General features: G+C 28.5%; 2 protein-coding genes across 6 annotated transcripts in view; one reads left to right on the forward strand and one right to left on the reverse strand.

Moving 5' to 3' along the window:
- The window catches only part of LOC107063662 (neprilysin-1), a 20,510-nt gene extending 16,656 nt beyond the window's left edge, over window positions 1–3,854 (forward strand). For all 4 annotated transcript variants that reach the window (XM_015315594.2, XM_089172953.1, XM_089172954.1 and 1 more), the window contains one exon: window positions 179–3,854. In XM_015315594.2, coding sequence (XP_015171080.1) covers window positions 179–451 — 273 coding nt within the window. In that variant the 3' untranslated portion in view covers window positions 452–3,854. The remainder of the gene's footprint in view (window positions 1–178) is intronic.
- Ecr (ecdysone receptor) overlaps window positions 2,757–25,363 on the reverse strand; it is a 60,939-nt gene continuing 38,332 nt past the window's right edge. For both annotated transcript variants that reach the window (XM_015315595.2, XM_015315596.2), the window contains exons 3-5: window positions 24,827–25,093; window positions 23,295–23,670; window positions 2,757–22,669 (exon numbers count right to left, since the gene is read on the reverse strand). In XM_015315595.2, the coding sequence (XP_015171081.1) occupies window positions 22,425–22,669; window positions 23,295–23,670; window positions 24,827–25,093 (888 nt within the window). In that variant the 3' untranslated portion in view covers window positions 2,757–22,424. The remainder of the gene's footprint in view (window positions 22,670–23,294; window positions 23,671–24,826; window positions 25,094–25,363) is intronic.

The following is a 25,363-nucleotide window of genomic DNA, read 5'->3' on the forward strand; positions in this document are numbered from 1 at the left end:
ACGAATGTTATATTATAAACATATTTACGTTATGTTATGTTACATTATTATTTACATATTTATCATTAGAAACAAATTTATTCGGTAGTACAACAAGCAAAGATTCAGAAACATATTGTTGTGTATATTTTTGTAATTACCTGTGGCATTTTTTAACTTTGTTTGTAATTTATTTTAGGCTTACAAAAAATGGGTCTCGATACACGGACAGGAACCATTATTACCTGGCGTGAATTTAACTCACGATCAACTGTTTTTCCTAAATTATGCTCAAATTTGGTGTGGTTCGATGAGACGGGAAGATGCTTTAACCAAAATACGTAGTAGCGTGCATTCACCTGGTCCTGTTAGAGTATTAGGTCCGCTTTCTAATAGTGAGGATTTTGCAAAGGCCTACAATTGTCAACCAGGCTCACGGATGAATCCAATCCGTAAATGTAGCGTCTGGTAAATAAGTTGACTACAAATTATTCAAAATAAAAAGAATGTGGGAGAGAATTTTTCTTTTTTTTTTCAAAAAATATAATCCATTTTCAAATAAATCTATTATAATATAGAAAATGAATAGTTCATGATGATATAGATGAACGAGGTTCTGCATGATGTCATTGTAGTAAATCCAATATGGAGTCCATGTTTCGTGGTAGCCATTTTTTCAGGCGCCATTTAAGATGCATATCGAACTTTATTTACAATTTTATCTTCGAAAAAATGCAGTAATATAGACGAAGATGATGATAGTCATATGAAAGAGAGGGGAATGGTAATATATATATATGAGTCTAAGAGACCTAAACGGAGTTGTTCAAGTATCGTTCAAGTGGTATATCATCATCAACGAGATATCGAGCTTTAATAACGATCAATAAATATCAAACGGCCACGGTTATTTGGACAGCTCCTCTATAGGGGAGAAGAAATAAAGCGTATGTATATATTCAATGTATACGTCTGTATGTGTGGATGCACGAATGTGTGTATGTATGTATGTATATCTGCAAAAGGATCTAAACTGACGATAAACGTTTTTCGCGTGAGCAAATACACATATGGAAGTATAAAAAAAAAAATAAAGTACATAGTTACTATTAGAAAATTTCACGATGAAGTACTCAAGAATTTTGAATTGCAAACATTTCCCATAAGAATGGGAATTAAAATAATTATTCATTTTATATATGTTAAATATTTGTAATGGAAATCCATTTTAGATAGATTCATGGAATAGCACGTACATAATATATAAATTAATTAATTAATAATTAATAGTAATAATAATTATTATTATAATAATAATAACATTAAAAATAATAAATCCCCTGCGGATTTTGGGAGAAGACCGCAGTACCCCCTACTTGTCGTAAGAGGCGACTAAAAGGGAAACCATTAACGAGGATTGATTTCCTTCACTCTAATAATAATAATAATAATAATAATAATAATAATAATAATAATAATAATAATAATAATAATAATAATAATAATAATTGTTAAATTGCCTGAATCTGTCGGTTTGCGTTATTAGTGAATGAACAACAACAGCAGTAACATCAGTAACAATAATAACGACACGATAACAGTAAAACATTACAATAATGGTGTATTTTTAAAGTATAATACTTACATAAGATATCTAAGTATTGTTTCTTTTTTCTTTCTTGTGACCTACTTCTTGATGTTTATATTTTTTTCTATTTTACTTTTTACATTCGATCACGACATTTAAAAGTAAAAAAAGAGATCATAATAATAGATTTCAATATAAATAGTCATGCAATTACGAATGTAAGCCGACCCGTGAAAAATCTTTTCTACGACGATCACGAGATGAAATCTCTGATTCTTTTTTTTTCGCCTTCTCTAACAATAAGATTGAGAAGAATACGAATTATAATATCCTATATATAATATAAATATGTATATGTATGTGCAGAGATATATACAGGGTGTATATCTACAGGAATATAGCAAATAAAATATAAGGTTCCATTTAAAGTAACACCGATAATCTCGAATCTCGTAAAAAAAAAATTATCTTGAGAAATAATTTTTTTATTTTTCTTTTAGACCATCCCACTCTACCCCTCTCTCCCGTTCCTGGAATAATGCCAATTTTTTAATACGTTTGCATATAAAGGAAATATTTAAGTGATCACCCTGTACACACTACAGAGTACATATTTTGAAATATTTTCAAGAACGTATCAAGGACATCCTAAAGAACAATGTTCAACCCGTTTTCTTTTTCTTTCTTTGTTTGTTTTTTTCTTTTTTTTGTATAAATAATACAAACTTAATCGTGATAAATTATCATTGCAATAATATTATATCGTATTTTATTTAAATCTATTGAAATTGAAATAAGATCATTTTTTTTATGTTCTTGCATGATAAAATTAAAATTAAAATTTTATTTCAGTCCTATTGAATGTTACCGATAAATCTTTAAATATTCTGACGAATAAATGAATAAATAAAAAATCATCAATTGCAGTACGTATTCTCGGTATGTATCGTCGCGTTTTGTCTAACTGATTATTCAATAAATAATAATAATTCATGAAACATGCATATATGAATCAAGAGTTAATTTTTTTTTTTTAGGGATACTTTGTGTATACATATATAATACATACACATTATACAATATTACATATATACAAATATGATATATATATATATATATATATATATATATATATATATGTAATTGTGTCGATATATTTAAGAGAAAATAAATGAAACAGGCAGTCATGTATTTGTTGAAAGATTTACTCTAGTATCGGAACATATCATCCATACATAGCACGGTCAATGCCGATCTTGCTTGTTTTTATGTAAAAAAGGTGGAAATAAAAATAATATACAACAGACAGAGGGCTTTCTCTCTCTCTCTCTCTCTTTCTTTCTTACTCTCTTCTCTCTCACTACTCTCACTCTCACTCTCTCTATCTCTCTCGCTCTCTCTTTATTTCTCTTTTATATCCTTTCTTTCATTATCTTGTCCTCTCCCTTTCTCTCTTTCTCTCAATTTCGCTTAAACATAACATATGCGTCTCAAACGCGGTGCATTTTGTTTCCCCGGTACCGCGCATACCTTTTTTTTTTTTATATTCTTTTATTTAGTTCGTAAATATATTCATATAAAATTGTAATTTAGTCAAAATTTGTACATATTGCACGGTCCAATAAGGATTTTATGAATCTATATAATTATAATAATAATAAAAATAATAATAATAATATAACATAATATATTTATAATATTAATATAATATAATATCATAATATAATATAAAATATAATAATAATAATAATAATAATAATAATAATAATAATATTAAGAAAAAATAATAATGATAATTATCATTCATAATAGTGAATAGAAATAATAATAATAATAATAAAAATTAATAACAATTAGTCTTAATATTAAACTGCGCAATTAAAAAAAAAGAAAGGAAAAGAATAATAAACAAAAGAAAAAGGAAAAAGAAAAGAATAATAAGAAATAAAAGAGGACACAGTGACACTTTTTATAGTCCGTATAAATAATAGCGAAAAATAATAGTAGTGTTCTGTATAAAATATTATTTGACACGAATATTATATTATTAACGTATGTACGAGTTAATGCCGGCAAATTTGAATGAATTATCTATAGTTGTTGAGAGAAAAAAAAAGAGGAGAAGAGACGGGTCTGAAGACGAGTGGTTGGGTGTTCAATTATAAACAAAATTTTTCTTTGCATTCTTAATTTTTAAAAACATGGTTCATCTTTTTTTTTTCTTCGTGCCAGTACATATGAGAGAGAGAGAGAGAGAGAGAGAGAGAGAGAGAGAGAGAGAGAGAGAGGGAAATTGCAAGTGAAAATGAAAAAGAAGGATAGAAAGAGTTAGATAAACCTACACGAGAGAGAGAGAGAGAGAGAGAGAGGGAGAGAAAGAGAGAGAAAGAGAGATGGTATATGGTGTTTAAAATAAAAAGAGAGGAGAAGGACAACGTTTATGGCGCACTGTCGAGACGTTAACTAATAATCATCATTATTTAACATTAATAATAATAATATTAATAATATTAATAAAATTATAATAATAATAAAATAATAATAATAAAATAATAATAATAATAATAATAATAATAATAACTCCGGTTATAGCATATAACTATTGCTAACGTAACAAGTTTCTCTTATCTTATGTACAACAACTTATTTTGAGTGTCTCGTATTAATTATAATTGTATTTCGAGGACGGAGAAAGATAATATATAATAAAGTATGGTTTAGAGAAGGGCCATTTAAAAAATTCGTCCGAGCACATAAACATTTTGTTTTATCTTTTTTCTTGTCGACGACAATATGACATTTATATTTTTTTTTCTTACTCGTTGGATGCAGCTCAACGAAACAAATGCTTCTCTTCCGATAAATATAATATGTTATATTATTATTTATAGTGTATGATGGACGTTCTACCTCTCATCATCATTTTTCTCTTCTATTTCAAGAGTCACGTGATACGAGATAGCAACGCTTTACGAAAATATAATAACAATAATTAATAAACGCCATTTGATCGTATTTGAAGAAATTATTTTGAAAATGGACAAAAACGTCGAATATTGTTCTTTATTTGCCATATTATGTGTTTTTAAAGTTACGTACGATATATTTATTTATTGTAAATAGAGAGAAAAAGAAAGATAGACAGAGAGAGAGAGAGAGAGAGAGAGAAAGAGAAAGGGGTTGTAATACAACATGGCGACCACGTCTTCGAATTTTCGTCGAGTTTCCGATAAAAACGCGAAAAATTCTCGCTTTTTTCTTTCGGTTTATTATTTTCGTCGCTTAAGGACATTCCAAAAAAATAATGCGGCTCTTTGTTATTTTATTTTTTATTTATTTAATTATTTATTTATTTATTTATCTTTTTATCTTTTTCTTCTTCTTCTTCCACCTCGACGTTCGTTCATTTATCAGTTAACGTTAATTAATTATTTTGTATTTATGAATGTTTGTTCGTTTGTTTGTTTATTTAATTATTTATTTATTTATTTGTTTGTTTGTTTGTTTGTTTGTTGTCATCGTTACACATAACATACGTTAAACAACGTACGTTCTAATCTACACCCTGATACCCCATACGTACGTAAATTCACGGTTTTTTTTATACTATTTGTTATTTTTTTTTTTTATTAAAAATTTTTTTCTTATATGTATTTATAATTCATTAAACGCAAATATTCGATTCGCGCTAGTGCATATGCATATTGTTTCTTTTTTTTTTTCACTAAGCTTTCTTTTTCTTTCTATTTAAACTCACCCCCAACTCCTCTCTTTGTCGTCGTCGTCATCGTCATCGTCATCGTCGTTTCGATATTCTTTTCAGAAAAATATATATTTATGTACTTTTTTCTTTTTCTTTATGTATTTATGTTATGTATTTTTATGTATGTATATATATATATATAGATATCTCATATATTATATATACTATGTAAATTTATACATCGACGGATCTCAACGAAAGTTACGAAAACGTGATCATTTTCTAACACTTATTATTCAACTCCTTCTTTATGAAATTTTGTTTGATATTCCTTCTCACAATTTACGTATCTTGTTCTTTTATTTGTATGTTTCTAACGTTATATACCATTCGTGCAAATCTTCTTCGAGAAAATAAATTATTAGATATTTTTTTTTGTGAGAAGGATTATCAATTATGTAACTCTCTTTCTCTCTCTCTCTCTCTCTCTCTTTTTCTCTTTCTTTTTTTCTCCGTCACAATATCAATATTTCGAAAGTATATCATCAATCGTTTACTTTACATTGAATTCTTTTTGAAAACACATATTTCAACATCGTGAAATTCACGAACTTTTCGAAGTAAAATGGTGGTGGCCATTTACAATAAGCGGAATATTTTACGTTCGAACATCGTCATCCAACAAGCTAATAATTAAACGAGTAATATTAATAAATAAAAGTGCATTTAAATAGAAAAATTTGTTTTCTCCCGTTAAAAAAATATATATATATATATATATTTTGGAAGAAAGATAAAATTAAGATAAAAGAAACAAAAATGGATAATAAAAGAAAGCCGAAAACGACTACAATATCGTTGATTTCGTTCGAATGACGAATGAAAATGAATATTAAATACTTGTTCTTTTTTGTTTTTTTGTGTTTTTTTTTCTTTCTATTTTTTTTTTTTTTTTAATAAATATTTAGGTATTTCAACGAATTTTGTTAAAAGTTAGAAAAAAGAGATGCAAGCGTGAATAACAAATTCCGATGATTCAATCGACAAAACGTGGGGACAAGTGATATCACATATCGCGATGAATGTACACACACACACACACATAACATATGTACTTACGTATGTTATATTTATTAATTTTCTTTTTCCTTTTTCTTGTTTATTTCTTTTTTTCTTTTTCTTTTTTATTGGTTTAAGCCTTTCTCACTTTTTAGAATCATATTCTCATCGGATTTCATAACTCACGATATGCATTTCTTATATTTCATCTCTTCTTTTATTATTATCATCATCATCATTATGATTAATATTATTATTATTAATTATTATCATATGTAAGTGTGCTCGAACAATTATTAAGAAAAATGTTACCACAATTAAGAATATTATTCTTTCTCTATCCTCGTTTCGATTGTAACCGAAATAAAATATTGTATAATGTACAAGGCTAATTTACAAAGCTGGCTCTCATTAAATCTTTCTCTCTTTCTCTAACTTTCATTTCTCACCATCTTTCTCACTAATCCTTCTCATTCCGTTACACCTTTTTGTTTGTTTCTTTCTCTCACGCTCTTTCTTTACTTTAATTCAACGTCGCGTGATACTTCTTTTTTTTATTTATCTCATTCCACCTTTTTTTTTATATACATTTTAAAACCACCGCGATTCTAACACATTTCATGTTTCTGTCAAAAAAAAGGACGATATTGTCCTTCTCTTTCAGTATCCTTACTTACTCTCTCTTTCTCTCTCTCTCTCTTTCATTTTTATTCTTTCATACATACACTTTTTTTTGCGCAACATGCACACACACAAATACACATACACAACCATACACATACACGCGCGCGCGCATCGTCGAGCTCCACGTTCTTAAACATATAACTCGCACATGACATTTTATTATCGTATACGCACTATATATCGTTTTGAACATTATTATATTTTTCCTTGTCTCCAATAAACTGCATACTTCATTTTTATATATTTTTATATAGATATATATATATATTTAACTTTATCAAGACAACAAAAACATCATTTTAGAATGAATTTATAATTATACGAAAAATAACGATTAATAAATAACGAAGAAAAGAAAACAATATAATTTTTCTTTTCTTTTTTTTTTCAACTAAAATTAAAATAATAATAACATCGATTATAACTTTTTAGAAACACAAATTCCCAGAATTATAGAAAAACAAAATAACAAACAATATATATATATATACTATATATATATTGATTTACGTACATTTCGTTTCTTTTTCGAATAATCGTGGGATTAATTTTGTAAAATGAGGAAGCAGCAGTTTGATTGTTAAATGTGTCTCTCGTGTGTGATAATTAATAAATAACGTAGAGAAAAGACACAGGGTATTATTATTACATTTTTAAAAGACTTATGAAGTAAATATCTTTCTTTTCTCTTCTTTGCAAAGTCACCCAATTAATTTAAACACGCTCTGTCATTACAATATTTTTATCATTTTACGCAACAAATTCAAAATTATAGATATATATATTATATATATAATTACATATTATATATGTAAAATTGAAAATAAAAGAATTAGAAGATACAATTCGATTAACAGCAAGCACACCACACGTTTTTTATTTCTCTCTCTCTCTCTCTCTCTCTCTTCGTCTATTTTTTTCTCAACCACACATTCTCTCTCTCTCTCTCTCTCTCTTGCTCTCCCTCTCTCTCTTCCTTTCTTTCTGTCTTAATTATTCTTTCACGATTAAACTTCCCATGTATTTCTCGCCGTGCCCTAAAAACGCGCTTCGAAGGCGTTTCGAAGACTATTTTTTTTATTTTTGTTCTTTACAACCGTTTATTTTTTTTTCTTTCTTTTTTTTAAATTATTGTACAATTACATTTTTATATTTTTTTATTTAAAATTTTAATTTCTATGAATTAATCAATAAATCGTTAGAATATATATAATTATATTCCAATTCGTGTGTATACATGATTCTTGCTTAGCCCAGAGTTCAACGGTTATTTTCACATTTTTAAAGATAATTCGAAATTCGAAGGGTGGGGAGGAGCCGTTCGAACGGCCCTCTTGATTTTCTTCTTTTTTAAAAATTCTTATTATTATTACTCCACCACGATATCACCTGCACAAAGTCCAAATATTTCATTTGTTGTGATATTAATTAGAGATGGAGAAAAGCTTAAAGGAAAGGAGAAAGTGAGAAAGAGAGGAAATAGGTAAAAAGGTTAAATGAAATAATGGACTCTTGTTTGAGCTCGTGGTGGCCGCCATTTTAACTCTGGGCAGAGAGTGCTATTATTTATACGGCCAAACGTGTACTCATTCTTTTTATTTCATGCACTTTTCTTTCTATAATTGGTTTTTTCTTTGTTTTCTTTTTTCTAATACTTGTGTGTATTTCATTCGTTAACCATGTTTAATAATAATTTATACGTTATTTAGCATATCCGTACGGAATACACCACTTGTGATAATTTTCAAATTTATCATCCCGTGTGTCGCGTTTATCACCATTTTTTTTCTCTCTCTCTCTCTTTATTTTACATGGTTCACTTGCTTTTTCATTCTTTTACGTGTCCATGTATGCACGTGCGTGTATCATCATGTGGTTAAGTCCATGTATCACCGTGTACTGTAGTAATAAACATGTGTGTATTTATGTATGTATGTATTTTATACGTGTGTATTCAACTTAGCTCATATATATAGATATATTATATATGTATATATATGTATATATATAAAACGATTCCAAATAGAAATAATATTTATCTTTTCCTTTTTTTTTTTAATTTTATAATACCAATTATTTCACTGGGTCGGGTTTCAAAAATTTCCCGTAAATAATTTTAATAATTTCTTTTTAATTCTTCTTCTTTTTCTTCTTCTTTTACTTTTGCTTTCTCTCATTTTCATCATCTAAAAACGTACAACAATAATTCAGTCTAATACATTCCGAAAGCACCAATTTGGTTAATTAATTTCTTTTTTTTTTTAAATCTTTTCCTTCATATTTAATAAATAATTTAGAAAGTTCTCCTTTGCAACCCTTTAGTCCTTCCATTTAAATTATTACGAATAACCACCCACCCCAACCCCAATTTTCACTTATTATTCAGTCGTATATATACGAAAACCAAAGAAGGATATTTCACGAATTCTCATATGTCAAAATCGCCAATTTTTGCACATCAAATTTTGTCCCTTCCCGTTTTTTATACGCAATATAATTTTTAATATAGCGTGTGCGAGAATAAAAATTAAAAAACACACACACACACACACACATTGTCGAATCACATATTTGTTCTAACAATAATTTCGAATTTTGTAGATAATTTATATATTAATAATAATAATAATAAATATAATAGTAATAATAATAATATTAATAATAATACACGTATGTGTGTGTGAGCGCGCACGTATATATATGTACATATTATGTTAATATCGTATAATATAGATATAATCTATTACGATACGAGAGAAACGCGATTTGTTTTTATTTTTTATTTTATTTAATTCTTTTTTATTAAGAGTCTTTCAAATGATTTTTTTTCATATATTAATTTATCTTTTCTTGTTGTCCGTTTAAACAAAACCGCACGAATTTTTTTTTTTTTTTTTTGTTAATCACCGTGCTTCATATTAAGGTAATAATATATTATATTTATGTAGTTTTATTGTAACATTATAGTGTTTATGTGTGTTGCGTGTTTTGTATATATCGCGTAGTATATATCGTTGAATGGATAAGTGTATGTTGTGTGTGCATGCGTGGCGTGCTCGAGTGCGCTCCGTATTATGCAAGTATAAACGTGAATTTTTAAGTAACAGCGGTAGTAGTAATAGTAGTAGTAGTAGTAGTAGTAGTAGTAGTAGTAGTAGTAGTAGTAATAGTAGCAGTAGTAGTAGTAGTAGTAGTAATAACAATAGTAGTAATAAGTAATAGTAATAGTAATAGTAATAGTAATAGTAGTAGTAGAGTAATAATAGTAGTAGTAGTAGTAGTAGCAATAATAGTAGTAATAGTTGTTGTAATAATAGTAGTAATAGTTGTTGTAATAATAGTAATAGTAGTAAACCGATTAGCGCACACATCCGACGAGGGCAGGTCTTGCGTTGAAAAATTTGATTTTTTTTTTAAACAAATTAGAAACAACGTTCGTCTTCCTTTAACATTTCTTTTCTTTTTTTTTAGGGGGAGGGGGCTCGCTTTTCCTCTCCCCATAATTTTCTCTTTTTTTCTTTTCTCTTTTTAAATCTTAATTTAATTACACGTAATAGGTAATAATGTCATGTGTTTAATTTTTTTTTAACTTAAAATTTTTTTTTCGTAAATAGTATAAGATCAAAACTTCATGTTTTATAGCGATCCTATGTTTGTTATCTACGTATTTATATATGTATATACCAATGAGAGAATAATCGTTACGGTAAATTCACGTACAAGAATAAAGTAGTAATATTAGTAAAATTGATCAAATCATTTTTATCGGAAAAATAAAAAATTAATGTTTCATTAACGTGGCAGTTGTTTTAATGTAAATATGTATTTGCTAATGTTCGAATAGTATTATTATAATTAATCTCCAATGAAATTTTGTAAAAAATTTTGTATTTTGTTTCCATATATGGGAAACAAGATGGCCGATCATTCTGGTGGTCAATTTAAAAAGCTATAACATTTTATTTATTTAAAAATATTAATAAAAAGTGTATAGAGAGTGATTTGATTTGTTAATGTTTTCTTTATACTTTAAATAATCTCAAAAGATGCTTTCTTGTACGAATTTTTCCGTAACGATAATATTGAAGACGATAATTTTTGTCAAATGTGAATCAAACGAATCGACCTTCGAGATGGTATCGCAAGAAAAAAAGAAAAAATAAGATGAATAAAAAGGAATGATGGAATGAAAACGAACGAGAACATGTTCGCGGAAATAGTAATTGAACAAAAAACGAATAAAATTAATTTTTTTAAATGAATTGTCTGTTTGAACAATTTACATGTATGATGCTCATATTCGATGAGTGAATGAGCGCATATTCGCGACAAACTACATTCGCTTTATTAATTTATTTTTCTTCTTCTATTTTTCACGCGTGTTTTTTTTTTTATTAATTTAAATATTACAATTATTATTATTATTATTATTATTATTTATATATACGCGTGTCGTATGCTCGCTTTTGTATTTACGTATGCGTGCATGTATGTGTATCCCATGTGTGTGAATGTGAGTTGTATGTGTATGTATACGTACGTTTATGTGTGTTTACGCGCGTGTGCGTTTTTTTTTTTAATATTTTCCGTGATATACATATATATATTCCGGAAGGAGTATTATTTATTTTTTATTTAAAAAAACACAGAGAGAACTCTCGGACTCTAACGCTTGGCAGTATTATGAACAACGATCGGCCCGGGCCCTAAGTAAAAAGGGCTTTGGAACTCGAACGGGCTTCGCCGTATTTTTATAAACACGTTTATACTCTTACGTTTCTTGTCTTTTGAAAAGTAATTTTCCTTAACTTATGTCTTTTCTTTTTTCACTTATATTCTCTTACGTTTAATTTCAATTATTCGATTAAACGCCTCAAACACTAACACACATCTCAACCCTCACGCGTCGCATTCCTTTTATATTTGTTCTTTTTCCACCTTTCGCGATTGTTTGTCCAATTTTGTCGATTTTTTTCTTCCTTCTTTTCTTCCTCGTTTATTATTGTTGTTATATATTATTATTGTGTTGATCTTTGTTTGTCATTCGATAAATTCGGAGAGTAAAACGACAACGACGTGGTTAATTTTAAAGGGACAGCGAAATCGATGTCAAAATCAACGATTTTTAACGCCCGTTGGCAGTGATCGTAGAATTGCATTTATTTTCAACCCCCCTCCCGCCCAACCCTTTTTTTGCTATTTTTTTTTAGATTTTCTTTTCGTATCTTCGTCTCGTCTGTTTTTGCTTTTTGTTTTATGCACAATTATTTTAAATAATTTTTTGTTCAATTTAAAATCTTTTCTCCTTTTTTCTTCCCTCTTTTCAAATGCGTCCCTCTCCCTAAGTCGCCCTTTCGTGTCCTTTAAATTATTTTCCCATTTATTTATCCATCCCTTTCCTTCTTTTCTTTGTTTTTTTTTTTTTTTACTTTTAAACGTGAAATCGTGCCGATAAATAAGAAAAAACAAAAAAAAAACAAAATTGTCATTTCTCGCACGAATTCGTGTTTTGTTTTGAAAAAAAAAAGAAATGCCGATCGCCATCTTGGCCTAGTTAATCGTTAATCTTTTTGCCAGTTTATTTCTTTTTCTCTCGTTTTTTTTTCTTTTCTTTATTTTTTCGTTTTAACATTCGTTCATAATTTGGTACGAATTATAAAAAAACGTAAACGATTTTTGGAGAAAAGTACGATTAGTATGAGCATAGAACACGAACGAAATTAATTTTTAACGATCGAAATATATTTTTATTTTATTTATAAATAATATCGAAATGTTTATTCGAAAAACAAAAAAAAGTCGACAACAATTGTCTCATCGCATATTGCAGCACAATTACAGCCATTGAAAAAATTAGAAAATTATAATATATATCAACACGAACTACGAATTATTATTATTATTATTGTTTTTCTAATATTTTTCTCTTTGTTTTTTGTCAATACCGGCCACGCATGACGGCAATTTTACGAATGGTCAAGCAATAAATTATTTAAAACAAATTGCATTTTTAATTCTTTTTTTTTTTACTACGTTATATTTCTGTCTTTTAATTTTATTTATAAATAAAAATTTTCAGAGAGACATCATAATATTTGTTTAAAAAATAAAACGAAGGAGGGACTCAAGTCGCGTTGAGGAAAATATATTAAAATAAATGATTTTTGTTAAACAAATCGAATATATATGTATCTATATATATATATAATATATACAAAATAAATTTATTTTTTCACATTTAGATCCTTGAAAAACTTAAGAAAAAAAAATTATTATTATTATTCTCATAGTTTTCAATAACAATTATTAAAGACAAATAAACACTTTCACTCTTTAACTAGATTTAAAAATTTTCAATAATATTCAAATATAAATAATCGAGATGGACTCATAACAAATTTTTCCTTATCTCTTTTCTTCATTTTTTTCAATTATATTCTTTAAAAAATTGAATATAATAATGTATAATACACGCGAGTGGAACAATGATGCTGATTTGTCCGATAATGAATAGTAACCTCTATTCAAATAGTGATATGTCATCTATAATAATAATAATAATAATAATAATAATAATAATAATAATAATAATAATAATAATAATAATAATATTAAAAATAGATAATAGATAATAAGTAATAGATAATAATAAAAATAAAAATAATAATACGCTAGGAAAATGTAATATATAATACAACGAGGAAAAGTAATAATATAATAACACTAATAATAATAAAAATAATAAAAATAATAAAAATAATAATAATAATAATTATTATTATTATTATAATTATAATTATAATTATAATAATAAAAAATTCGTAAAATTTCAAGCGACAACAAAGTGGTCTTTTAAGAGCTTGTGTTAAATATAATACATACATACATACATACATATATATACATATATATATAGTGTATATATGTCATATATGTACATATATGATATATAATATATACTGGAGATAAAAATATTTAACAAGCCAAATAAACGTCAAAAGTAACAAACTTATAAAGCGTTTTTCAAGTATGATATATCGAATTTATGATAATTTAATAATTATGCTCATAAAGAGAGAAATCCTCTTCTAATAGATTAAAGGGATATATATGTATTTATATATTATATTTATGTGTGATAGATATAATATTCTCAATGCTTGTGGATATCGAACATTCTCTCGAAAATATTTCGACGCAACGTCATTGATTAAGGCGCTCAAAGGGATGGCGTTGATCTTAAAAAAAGGGAAGCTCATTCTAAAGTCTCGACTTTTAACTCTTTCAGTCGCACAATACATTATAATAATAATAATAATAATAATAATAATAAAAAATAATAATAATAATAATAATAGTAATAATAATAATATTGATGATAATGATAATAATATAAACGAGACAAAATTGCTATTAATAATAATAATAATAATAATAATAATAATAATAATAATAATAATAATAATAGTAATAATAATAATAGTAGTACTTTTTTGAAATATTTATGTAAACATATGTATCGTTAGTATATTTATTTTTTCTTTTAAATTTTCTTTTTCATCTCGATTACGTTAACTAAACGTAAAAAAAAGAAAGTCAAAACAATTAATTAAAGAAGAAAAAAAAAAGAAAAAAGAAAAGAAGGAACGAATGAAAAAGTGCGACCTGCCGTCGACGGTCCGTGACAATTTTGAGGGAATGCAACAGCCTTATATTGCAACTTGTTTTTTTTTTCATTTTGTTTGGTTTTAATATTATTATAGTTTCTTTATCTCTCATTATCTTTTTCGTTATATACTCTGTTTCCTTTTCAAATTTCATTTTCAAAAGTTTTTCTTTTTCTTTTCTTTTTCCTTGTTAGTAAATTTTTATTCTATTACGTTCACACTAAACGTACCAAGACTTAATATACACCTATTTGTACCGCAACCGGTCAAATAACCTATCGTGGTAAATAACGGCTAGATTACATGTGTTTTCAGATTTAACAAATAAAAATATATATAAATGATGTAAAATTAATTGTGTATATTTAAAAGAAAAAGTCATGAAGTTAAATGAGGAAAAGTGATAACATTTTATGCGAATTATCTAATAAAAAGTTTACAACCGATCATTTGACCGATCATTGTACGTTTAGTGTTAAAAACTTTTATTTTACTCTCCGAAACGTTTTTCTTTTATATTCCTATCTCTCTTTCTCTCTCTTTCTCTCTCTCTCTCTTTCACTTTCTTATATACTATTTTCACACAAACACACACACATTCTCTCTCTCTCTTTTTCCTTCTGTTATTCGCTAAAACTTTCAACGTTTTCAATCAATTCTACTCGTGCTCGCACCGAACGCGACAGACCTTTCACATTCGAATTTTTTTCTCACTTTTTTTTGTCTCTCTAACAGAAGCAAAGAAAAAAGAAACGAATTTTTTTAACTTAAATTTAATGTGCCGAATTTTTTTTATACACATATGTGACAGTAACTTATGATCGATCGAATAAAATTTGAAAAATTGATAAAACTTCGGTTTTGTGATTTATACATAACATAACATTTATACATGTATATTATAATAGAAAATAAATCACATAAAAATTAAGCTTTTGTCAATTTTCTCGACTTGATCAAAATTTGTCATAATTTCTGCAACATATATATACAACATATAATTTTATACATATTTACATATATGTATATAATATAATATATATACATATATGCATGCATATAATATATATATATATAACAATTTTCTTTTTTATATTTTTCTAATACTTATTGCACAGTCTTTGCTTTGGTTTTTAAACTAATAATAATAATGGACCGAAAGATATCATTACATTTCTAATAATTTTTGTTTTTTTTCTCTACTCTTGTAAATCACAAAATTCACGTAGAAAGAAAGAAAACTAAATAATAAGATCAAATAAGGAAAAAAGGATAAAACATAAATTCAAACATAAAACGCATTATTTGTGAGTGGTCGTCTCCCGGTGGAAGCACGAATTATAAATTTCATTTTTTCAATTTTTGTGTCTTAATTGCCTCGTAGAAAGAAATCCTTTCGTTTTTTTTATCACTTTTGTCCTCAATATTGTTCATCGTTTTATAAACTGTTTCCTCCAATTCCTTTTCTCTTATATACATATATGTTATATTTTGTTAATTTTCTTTTTCTAATAATATAATACCTAATTTTTTCGCGAATGAGAGAAAATCGATAGACAGTAATGCTCGATTTATAATTTTGTTTTCTTTTTTTCTCTCCCTTTTTTTGTTTAATACTACGATTGACGAGCCCTTTTAAGAATGCAATGTCTTATAATACAATACGAATTTTTTTCTTTTTTTTTTTTATAAAAGAAGAACCGAACTTTGACGAGTTCCATTTCCCCTCCCATTTCAAATACCTCCCTCCCCGTCGATATTATAAAGAAACAATTTATCGAAAAAAGGGAGGAGGGAGGAAACCTTTGCTATCGATAAGAGCGTATAATAATTAATAATAGGCAATGTATCATACGCGAATTATCCTTCACGTTTTCCTTCACTTTCTCTCACTTTCTCACATTTTCATTCTTTCAAACTCTCAATCTCTCTTTCTCTCTCTCTCTCTCTTTCTCTCTTTCTAATCCATTCTAGCTCATTCTCGTACAAACATATATATTCTCTTTCAAAATGGCGGTGAGCATGCTCGCGGAAATTTTGCAAATTACTGATGCTGGATTCTAATAAAAAAAGAAGAATGTTCATGCGCGTGCAAAGTGTATCTTATATATATGTATATATAAGTTACGTATGTGGATATGTGTGTGTGTATTTGTATTTGTGAGTCTGTGTTTTTTTTTTGTTATGCCATGTAGTATTCAGATTATTATCTGATCGGTCAAAAATATGTTTCTCTGTTTTTGTATTTTAGTTTATCTTCATTTTTCTTTCTCTCTCTCTTTTTCTTTCTCTCTTCTTTTGTTGACCAGATTTAATGCGACAAAAATTGCAAGCGATCGGGGATGACACAATGGCGATGATAGTTTCTTTCTTTCTATATATTTTTTTTCTATTTGTCAAGGATTCTGATTAAACGGGTCCAATCTTTCTCTGAAAATCTCACGCAATAACATTTTTACGTGTGGTGTTTTTTTAAATACATTTTTACATTCCTCGCGCTGTGTGTGGCAGTGTCCGCCTCTCACGCGGCGGTTTAATATTTTATTTTATTTTATTTTTATTTTTTATTTTTTATTTTTTTTTTTGTAATTTTCTTTTTTCCGTTTGATTTTTATTACTATCTTATTTCTTTTTTTGGTTTCTTATTATTTTCGTTTAAGTTGTTCTGACTTTTCTTCTTTCTTTCTTTCTTTCTTTCTTTCTTTCTTTCTTTCTTTCTTTCTCTTTCGATTCTTTTTTTTTTTGTTGATCATCCCGTGTCACCCTCTATCTATTCATTTTATTATTTATAATTATATTTTCATATATATATTTCATGTATATATTTTATTAATATTTTCTATAGAAGAGAGACATCGATCCGAACTCGCGTGTTTCACGCTTTATCTATTTTTCTATCATTCACAAATCTTCATCGTTTAATTTATTTTAAAGATAAATCATTCGTGCACGCAGTTCTAGCACGAAAAAGAGGTTGTGTGTGTTGTTTATCGAACATGGCGCGAAGTTTTCCTTCATTTTCTTCTTCTTCTTCTTCTGCGAGAAGAAAAAGAAGTTTCTAAGATTCGGATTTATTTGTTTATCGTGGGAGAGGGATCGATCATTATTAATTATTATGCCAATCGTGAAGAATAGTTTATTTTTTTCTTTTAATTATTATTATTAGTATTAATATTATTATTATTATTATTATTATTATTATTTTTGTTATTATTAATATTATTATTCTTATTATTATTATTATTTTTATTATTATTATTCTTACTATTTTTATAATTATTATTATTATTATTATTATTATTATTATTATTATTATTATTATTATTATTATTATTATTATTATTATTATTGTTTGTTGTTGTCGTTCTACTTTCGAAAAAGATGTAACTTCACACATCCTTTCGTTTTTCCAGCTCCGTTGTGTGTTCATATTTTTTGTTTCTTTGTTGCAAGTATTTTTTTATATTAAATTTTCTGTTTAAGTTTGTTTATTTTTGTTTTTTTTTTGTTTTTGTAATTCTCATCCTTAAGCGAATATCATTCATTTTCTTTTCTATCCTTTTTGTTGTTTTTTTTTTGTTCAAATTTTAATTTTAATTTTAATTTTAATTTTAATTTTAATTTTAAATCGTTTAACGTCGACAGGTATTATCTTGAAAATAGTAAAATACGATATATAGACACGTGCGTATTGTATTTTTACGACGATGATGCGCATTTCAATGTGATTTCTATCTTACATACTCATTTCTTATTTCTTTACTTTTTTTTCATTCTTTTCATTTCTCTTTTATAGAAGACATTTTATCTTCGTCGAAAAAATTTTCTATTTGAATTTCTTTCACCGTTCTATGTATGGAAATCTGATCTTTCATATATTTTCTGTTCGATTGCATTACACTATTTATTTATTATTTAATATCATTAATATTATTATTATTATTATTATTATTATTTATTATTATTATTATTTATTATTATGCATGCTCTTAGTGTTTTTTTGCTCGTTCTTTCTTTTCTTTTTTGTTTTTTTTCCTTTGAAAAAAATAAATTTTGACAAAAATGTTTTCTTACATACACAACAGAATCATTATACATTCCATTTTTCTTACGCGTTTTCTTTCTCAGTTATGTCACTTTCATTCTTATTTCATTAACATTCTTTCTCTCTGTTTTATACATACACACACACTGTTTCTTTCGCTCTTGTTCATTTTTGTATTTTTTTCAAATAAATTTCGCACATCAAAGCGCGCGCGTGTTGTCTCTCGTTCGTTACTACACGTCACAGGAATTATAACGTAGTGTTTTCGTATTATTATTATTATTATTATTATTATTATTATTATTATTATTATCATTATTATCATTATTATTTTTTTGTGTTTTTTTTTCTCTTTCTTTTCGTTAAAACTTGCGTGGTACTTACTACAGAATACAACTGCGTACAATCAGTTATAATAGCATAGATTTACAGTGTTACAACATCGAGAATTCTTAGTGTACTTTGTATTTTTATGACAACGCGTGTGTAAATCTGTTTCTTTCTTTTTTTCTTTCTCTCTCGAGTATGTGTGTAGCTCTCTTTTCTCTTTTTTATTCTTTATTGTTTAAAATTTCAATAATTTTTTTCTTTTTTTTTGTTGCTTTTTTCTTATTTATTTGTGTATTTTTAATTTATTATTTGTTCCATAAAATTGGACTTTCTTGAAACAAATTAAACTTGTGCGTGGACTCGAGAGAACTGCGTTCTTCAATCTTTGTTAATGTTTAAAATTATATAGGTTTTGATCACGATGTTTCGAACGTCCGCCATTATAAAACGGTCACGTGATTACTTCTAAAACAAAATAGCTCCTTACTGACGGCCATCTTCATTCGTTTCGTGTTTTTTCCCATTACTTTAGTTCCTTATTCCCAGTATATGTTATATATTTTTTTGTAGATCTTTAATCTACCTGAATGATCGAGCATCCTTGCAATACCAATACCTGTGTCTCTCTTCCTCTCTCTGCCTTATTATACCCGCATAGTAACTTTGAAAGAAACGCCTAGAGGAGCCTGCGTGCGTCATCGAGTTCCAAACCTTTGCCCCTTATTATTTATCTTTTTTATTTTTCTAAGTTCATTTTCAACATTTGTTCGTAGCCTTAAGAGAAAACAAAACAAAGAAAAAAAGAATAGGAAACAAAAGTATATATATAAAAAGAAGAAAATCCATTTAGAGAAATATGTATGATAATTCCTTTATACGTTTTGTTTTTCTCCCACTGATTCCACCCTTCCCTATTTACATAAACTTATATCTTTTTCATTCCTTATTATTAATCACGGATCATTTATTTTTCACACATTCTCTCTCTCTCTCTCTCTCTCTCTCTCTTACTCTTTCATTCTTTCTCTTTCATCTATCAAACTTTCTCTCTCTCTTTCTCTCTCGCACTCTTTCTCTCATCGCCTAATAATATAACGTTACATGATCTCCCTTCCCCTCCCTTGGATTTATAATTATTTTACGACGTTTTTGTTGATTTTATTAAAAAATTAAAACGGACGGTTAAATTTCATGTTCTCGTTTGTCGGTGAGCCGATGTCCGCGCTGCTGAAGGCACAAGGCTTTGCACTTGACTCGGTCACCTATCCTAGCTTGACTGATTTACTACAACCTACTACCAACTAGCCTCACTTACGTACTTACTTCCTACAGTGTCTACTAAATTTTTCGTCGGTCTTTCACCTCCTCCTCATCTCCTTTCCACCTTTTCCTTCTCCCTCTACTTCTTTCTCCTTTCCTCCTTCTATATCAATTCAACACTTCTTTCCCCCTTTCCTTTTTTGTTCACGTATTATTATTCCGTTTATGGCTTCTCGATTCTCCTCTATCAAATCTTTTCGAATGTTGTCATTTTTATCACATAGATTCATTCTCACCCTCACCACCCTATTTCACTCTTTCTTTCAATATTTATTCTTCAATCTCTCTCACTCTCTCCCGTCCTCTCGATCACTCCCTATTCATATTCATTCATTTACCACCCACCTTATTACTCTCCTATTATCTTTCTATCTTATTACTATCTTTCCCAGATTTATTTGCTGTTTGTTGTTGTTTAGTGCTGTTATTGTTGCTTCGTACAAACAGCATAGATGCTAGCAATATATTATGCTATGTGTGTGATATAGACTCTATGGTATTATTATGTATATCGTATTTTTATATTCACGCTGAATTCACGTAAACGGCCATGGCGACGCTGCTCAACAGCGGCCCGAAATACCGTATACACACACACACACTGAATTTTCTACCCCTTTTCTTCTTATTCTTCGCTTTTTTTCCTTCTTCTTATTTATTCGTCTCCGGCACGGCAAAATTCAACACCCCCCGCTCCTTCAATACCTTTTCTTTACCTTTCTTTCATTCTTTCTTTCTCTCCCACTTTCTCACTTTTTTATATTTCTTTAAAATGTGCACGTAAAGATCAGGCACATTCACGCATGCATGCACGCACAAAATACGCTTAACAGAGAACACGCACGCGGAAATACAGACGCGTAAAAGTACACAAACCGTGTTTTTGTATTATTTTGCTTTCTCTCTAAATCGAAATTCACTCATTCATTCACTCACTCATTTTCTCTCTCTCTCTCTCTCTTTCTCTCTCTCTCTCTCTCTCTCTTTCTGATCAACATACTTTAATCCATTGTAATTATCAGCATTGCCATTAGGATCATCATCGTGATCAGCTCTCTCTCTTTCTCTATTACTTTGTTCTCTCACTAAAACAACATTTCGCGCCCTATTTATCATGCCTTATACATATACAATTACATTTACATATCGATTTCAAGGGGTAGTCAGGTAGGAGATATAGTAATAATATAACTGTAGGTAGTTCCTTATATAGTCTCTGTACTGTCTCTACGTATCACAGCCTGGGTGCCTCGCCACTGCCTTGTGTTCTTCTTCGAAACCAAAGACACCTCGTGGTTTCAATCCCTTTTTTCTTATTTTTTGTTTCGTTACCATTTTCCTTTCTTCTTGCTTCCATTTTTTTTCGTTTTTTTTTTCCGTTTTTTTTTCTTTTTCTTTTTCTTTTGTTGAAAGAAGTATATATATATAATCTGATTTCTACTATCATCACTTTTATCTTCTTATCTCTCGAACGACACGATATTATTCCCCATATACGTACGAAGATTCCGTCAATTGTGATCGATCGATAACAACGATCGATCCTATTATTATTATTATTATTATTATTATTATTATTATTATTATTATTATTATTATTATTTATTTATTTATTTATTTATTATTATCGACGAACAAAGCAAATGTTATTTTGTTTGTAGTTTTTTTTGTATAACGAATAAACAGGCAAAAGAAGCCCACGAAGAAGTCGAATCGTGAAATGCCTGAGAGAGGCAGTGGCATAGTGGTGCACACTAGTACAGGAGTCGAGCACATCGTTCTTACAATTTATTTCTTCATCATTATCATCATCTTCTTTTTCACGATTTTTTTTCGATTCTTTATCCTTTTCCTTCTCTCTCTCTCTCTCTCTCTTTCATTCTTCTTCTTCTTCTTCTAATCCTTTCGTTAAGCTAACAGCTTTATCTTTCATTTGCTTGCTCGCTCGTCCTCGTCCTCTTCGTCGCGTGATGCGCGAGCCACAAGATTCGAATAAAACAAACACATTCAGCCGACCGATGCTAAGACCGGTGATCGGCAATCGGGAAACTAGGTCCCAACGTCCCAGATCTCGGCGAGGAAAAGTGGCAGCTTTTTGTTCTTGAACTTTAGACTGTAGCACATCTCGTTGTTTTGGTTGCCGAGGGTCCTTAATTCTGTCAATACTGACAACAACTTGGCGAATATTATTCCTGACTTCGGTTTACGACGATTGTCGACGTACGCTTTAAGCGCCTCCAAATATATTTCTTGAATTTTTTCAACCTTCACGCTTTCTATCAGGTTTGGCCTCTCTATAAAAATAACAAACAAACAATATGTTTCAATAATATAAATCCTATATTGTCATCTAATCATCAGGGACAAAGATAAAGGGTTGAGCATATCCAAAATGGACCAATTTTCTTTCTTCTGTCTATGTTCTCTCTTTCTCTCTCTCTCTCTCTCTCTCTCTCTCTCACTCTCTATCTATCTATCTACATTCAACAGAATCCAAAGGTATTTATATAAGCCGATCGATAAATCAAGGCGAGACGGGTAGAAGTTACGTTCGATACGTTATCTAGCAACGTGAAGGATGGGATTGGCCCCGGTAATGCTTCCATCAGTTTCGATCGATTTACTAGTAGTAATACCTTACTATTTATTCGTTATACAAAGTTCTCTGATATGCAGTTCCCTTTATCTTCCTTTGAGAAATTCATCGATCAACCCACTTATTTTTAAATATATATATACATATATTTATTTATAGTATTTAAACTGATTCGTGCCACATTTACAGATTTGAAAAATGACTTAAATCTACCAAAAAATATATCAATAATTTATACAGATTATTACTAATTATTCATTTTGTTTTCATTTGTGGATATTGATTTAAAAGAAAGAAATATTGTTAATTGAATGTATTTTTACCTGAAAATATGACGATGGCCGTAAGTAGCGCGTATTCAGCGTTGTTGACTTTCATTGCGTACATTTGCCGGCAAAAACGTAAAAGATCCTCAATGGTTTCACCCATACCAGCTACGTTATAACTGTCGCGCGTGTATGGTTGATTATTCGCAAATATTATACTGTCCGTTTGTACATCGTATTTCCTTGCCATTCTCAGCATCATAACCTCGCTCGAACATGCCTTTAACAATGCGATTTGATCCTCCCGCATCAACTTGTCGAAACCGGGCAACCTTTTCGCAAATTCTACAATTAACTGGACCGTAAATATCGTGATCTCTGTGATGTGCCTGAACCTATAATCGCTGGGGTTCTCTCCTTCCGTTGGTTGATGCTAAATCAAATTTATTTATATCATTTTTTTCGATCAATTTCATATGGATAAATATATACATTTACACAGGATGATTCAGTAACTCTTGCTACCTAAATAGCTCCGAAAATATGATAATAACAGAAAAGTGAATAAGGAAAAAGTTGCATGAAAAATTCAGGACTATACTAACTACTAAGTATTTTTTTTGTTAAGTTGAGTTATTTTAGAGATTTATTGGCCAACTTTGTTTTTTTAAATACAATGCTATATTTTAATATTTATTTTCTCATAACGTCTGTCAAGACGAATCTAATGATTTGTAACAATAAAATTTTTGAAGGTCAACGAAGGTAAAATCTGGCGAACAAGTTGACCACAATGCAACCATTCAGCGTTAATGGTGGCGTTATGTTATGTATAGTGTTATGGTAGCCCCGGTATGGCACTATGGTGGCATTAAAATGACGGTAAGGCGGGGTTAAGGCAGGATTAAAGCGGCGTTAAGATGGCGTTATGGTGGTGTTCTACCCTTTAGTTGTTCAATAGATATTTTCCGAATAGTTTTTATTAGTTATTGTCAGGTTTTGTATTTAATGTTGCACATCATTAGATTCGTCTTGAAAGCCATAATCAGAAAATAAGTATTAAAATATAGCATTGTATTAAAAAAAGAAACCAAAGTTGACTAATAAATCTCGAAAGATACTATATCTAGCAAAAAAACTAACTATATTATAGTCCTGAATTTTTAATGCAACTTTTTATTAATAAACTTTTTCGCTACCATCATATTTTCGAAGCTATTTAGGTAGCAAGAGTTACTGAATCACCCTGTATATCAAATTATTAAACACGTTTACTGCTATCAATGATCAATTGTTATACCCAAACTTATCAATCACCCCTTCCCCCTCATTAATAAGAATTTAAATAAATATAATTTGAAGAAGATTTTATTTAAACGATGACAAAAAAGGAAGCTTTTAGTTTTTATTGTTTGTTAGCTTTTGAATTCATTTATTATTTATCTATTATTATTATTTGATGTAATTTTAAAATTGTAATACCCTACTACGGCCAGATGTAAAAATAGAAAAAAAAGAAAAACTTACGTGACAGTGAAAGTGTTTATAATTTTGATTAGAATCAAAAATAAATGATTAGCAATTCTTACCGTGATCTTTTTGAGATCGTCCTCACTGGGTTGCTCGTATTCATTTTGGAAATAAACGAGCCTGTGTATCAGCTCCTCCTGTTCGGGGCTGATGGGTTTGACGCTGCTATAAGGGCTTACTGGGTTTATAAGTCCTCCGCTACTAGCTTGTCCAGATGAGGACAATGACTCTGTTTCTGCAGGTTCGATCTTTACGCCTACTGGATCACAAGTTTTGAAGCCACATGGGGAACCGTTCATCGTTGTACTATTCGGCTTGTCCTTTTCCTATTCGAATCAAATAAGACAAATGGAAACTTGCTAGGTTAAGATCGAAAAGTTAAGATAAGGCTGGCCTTATGTCCGAATAATAATAATAATAATGTAAACAATAATCATTTGGGTCAAGTCATGCAAAAACTTACTAACCTTCAAAATGGAAAATTAAGAATCAATAAAACAATTTTTATAGAATAAAATTATAAAAAGTACCAATGCAATAATTAAAAGTTTTAAATTTAGAAACCTATAAAAAATTAAATAAATAATATGAATTAT

This window comes from Polistes dominula, unplaced genomic scaffold, assembly GCF_049000335.1.
Source record: "Polistes dominula isolate Pdom_NZ unplaced genomic scaffold, Pdom_raw_medaka contig_22, whole genome shotgun sequence".
In the NCBI taxonomy this organism is placed as follows: Eukaryota; Metazoa; Arthropoda; class Insecta; order Hymenoptera; family Vespidae; genus Polistes; species Polistes dominula.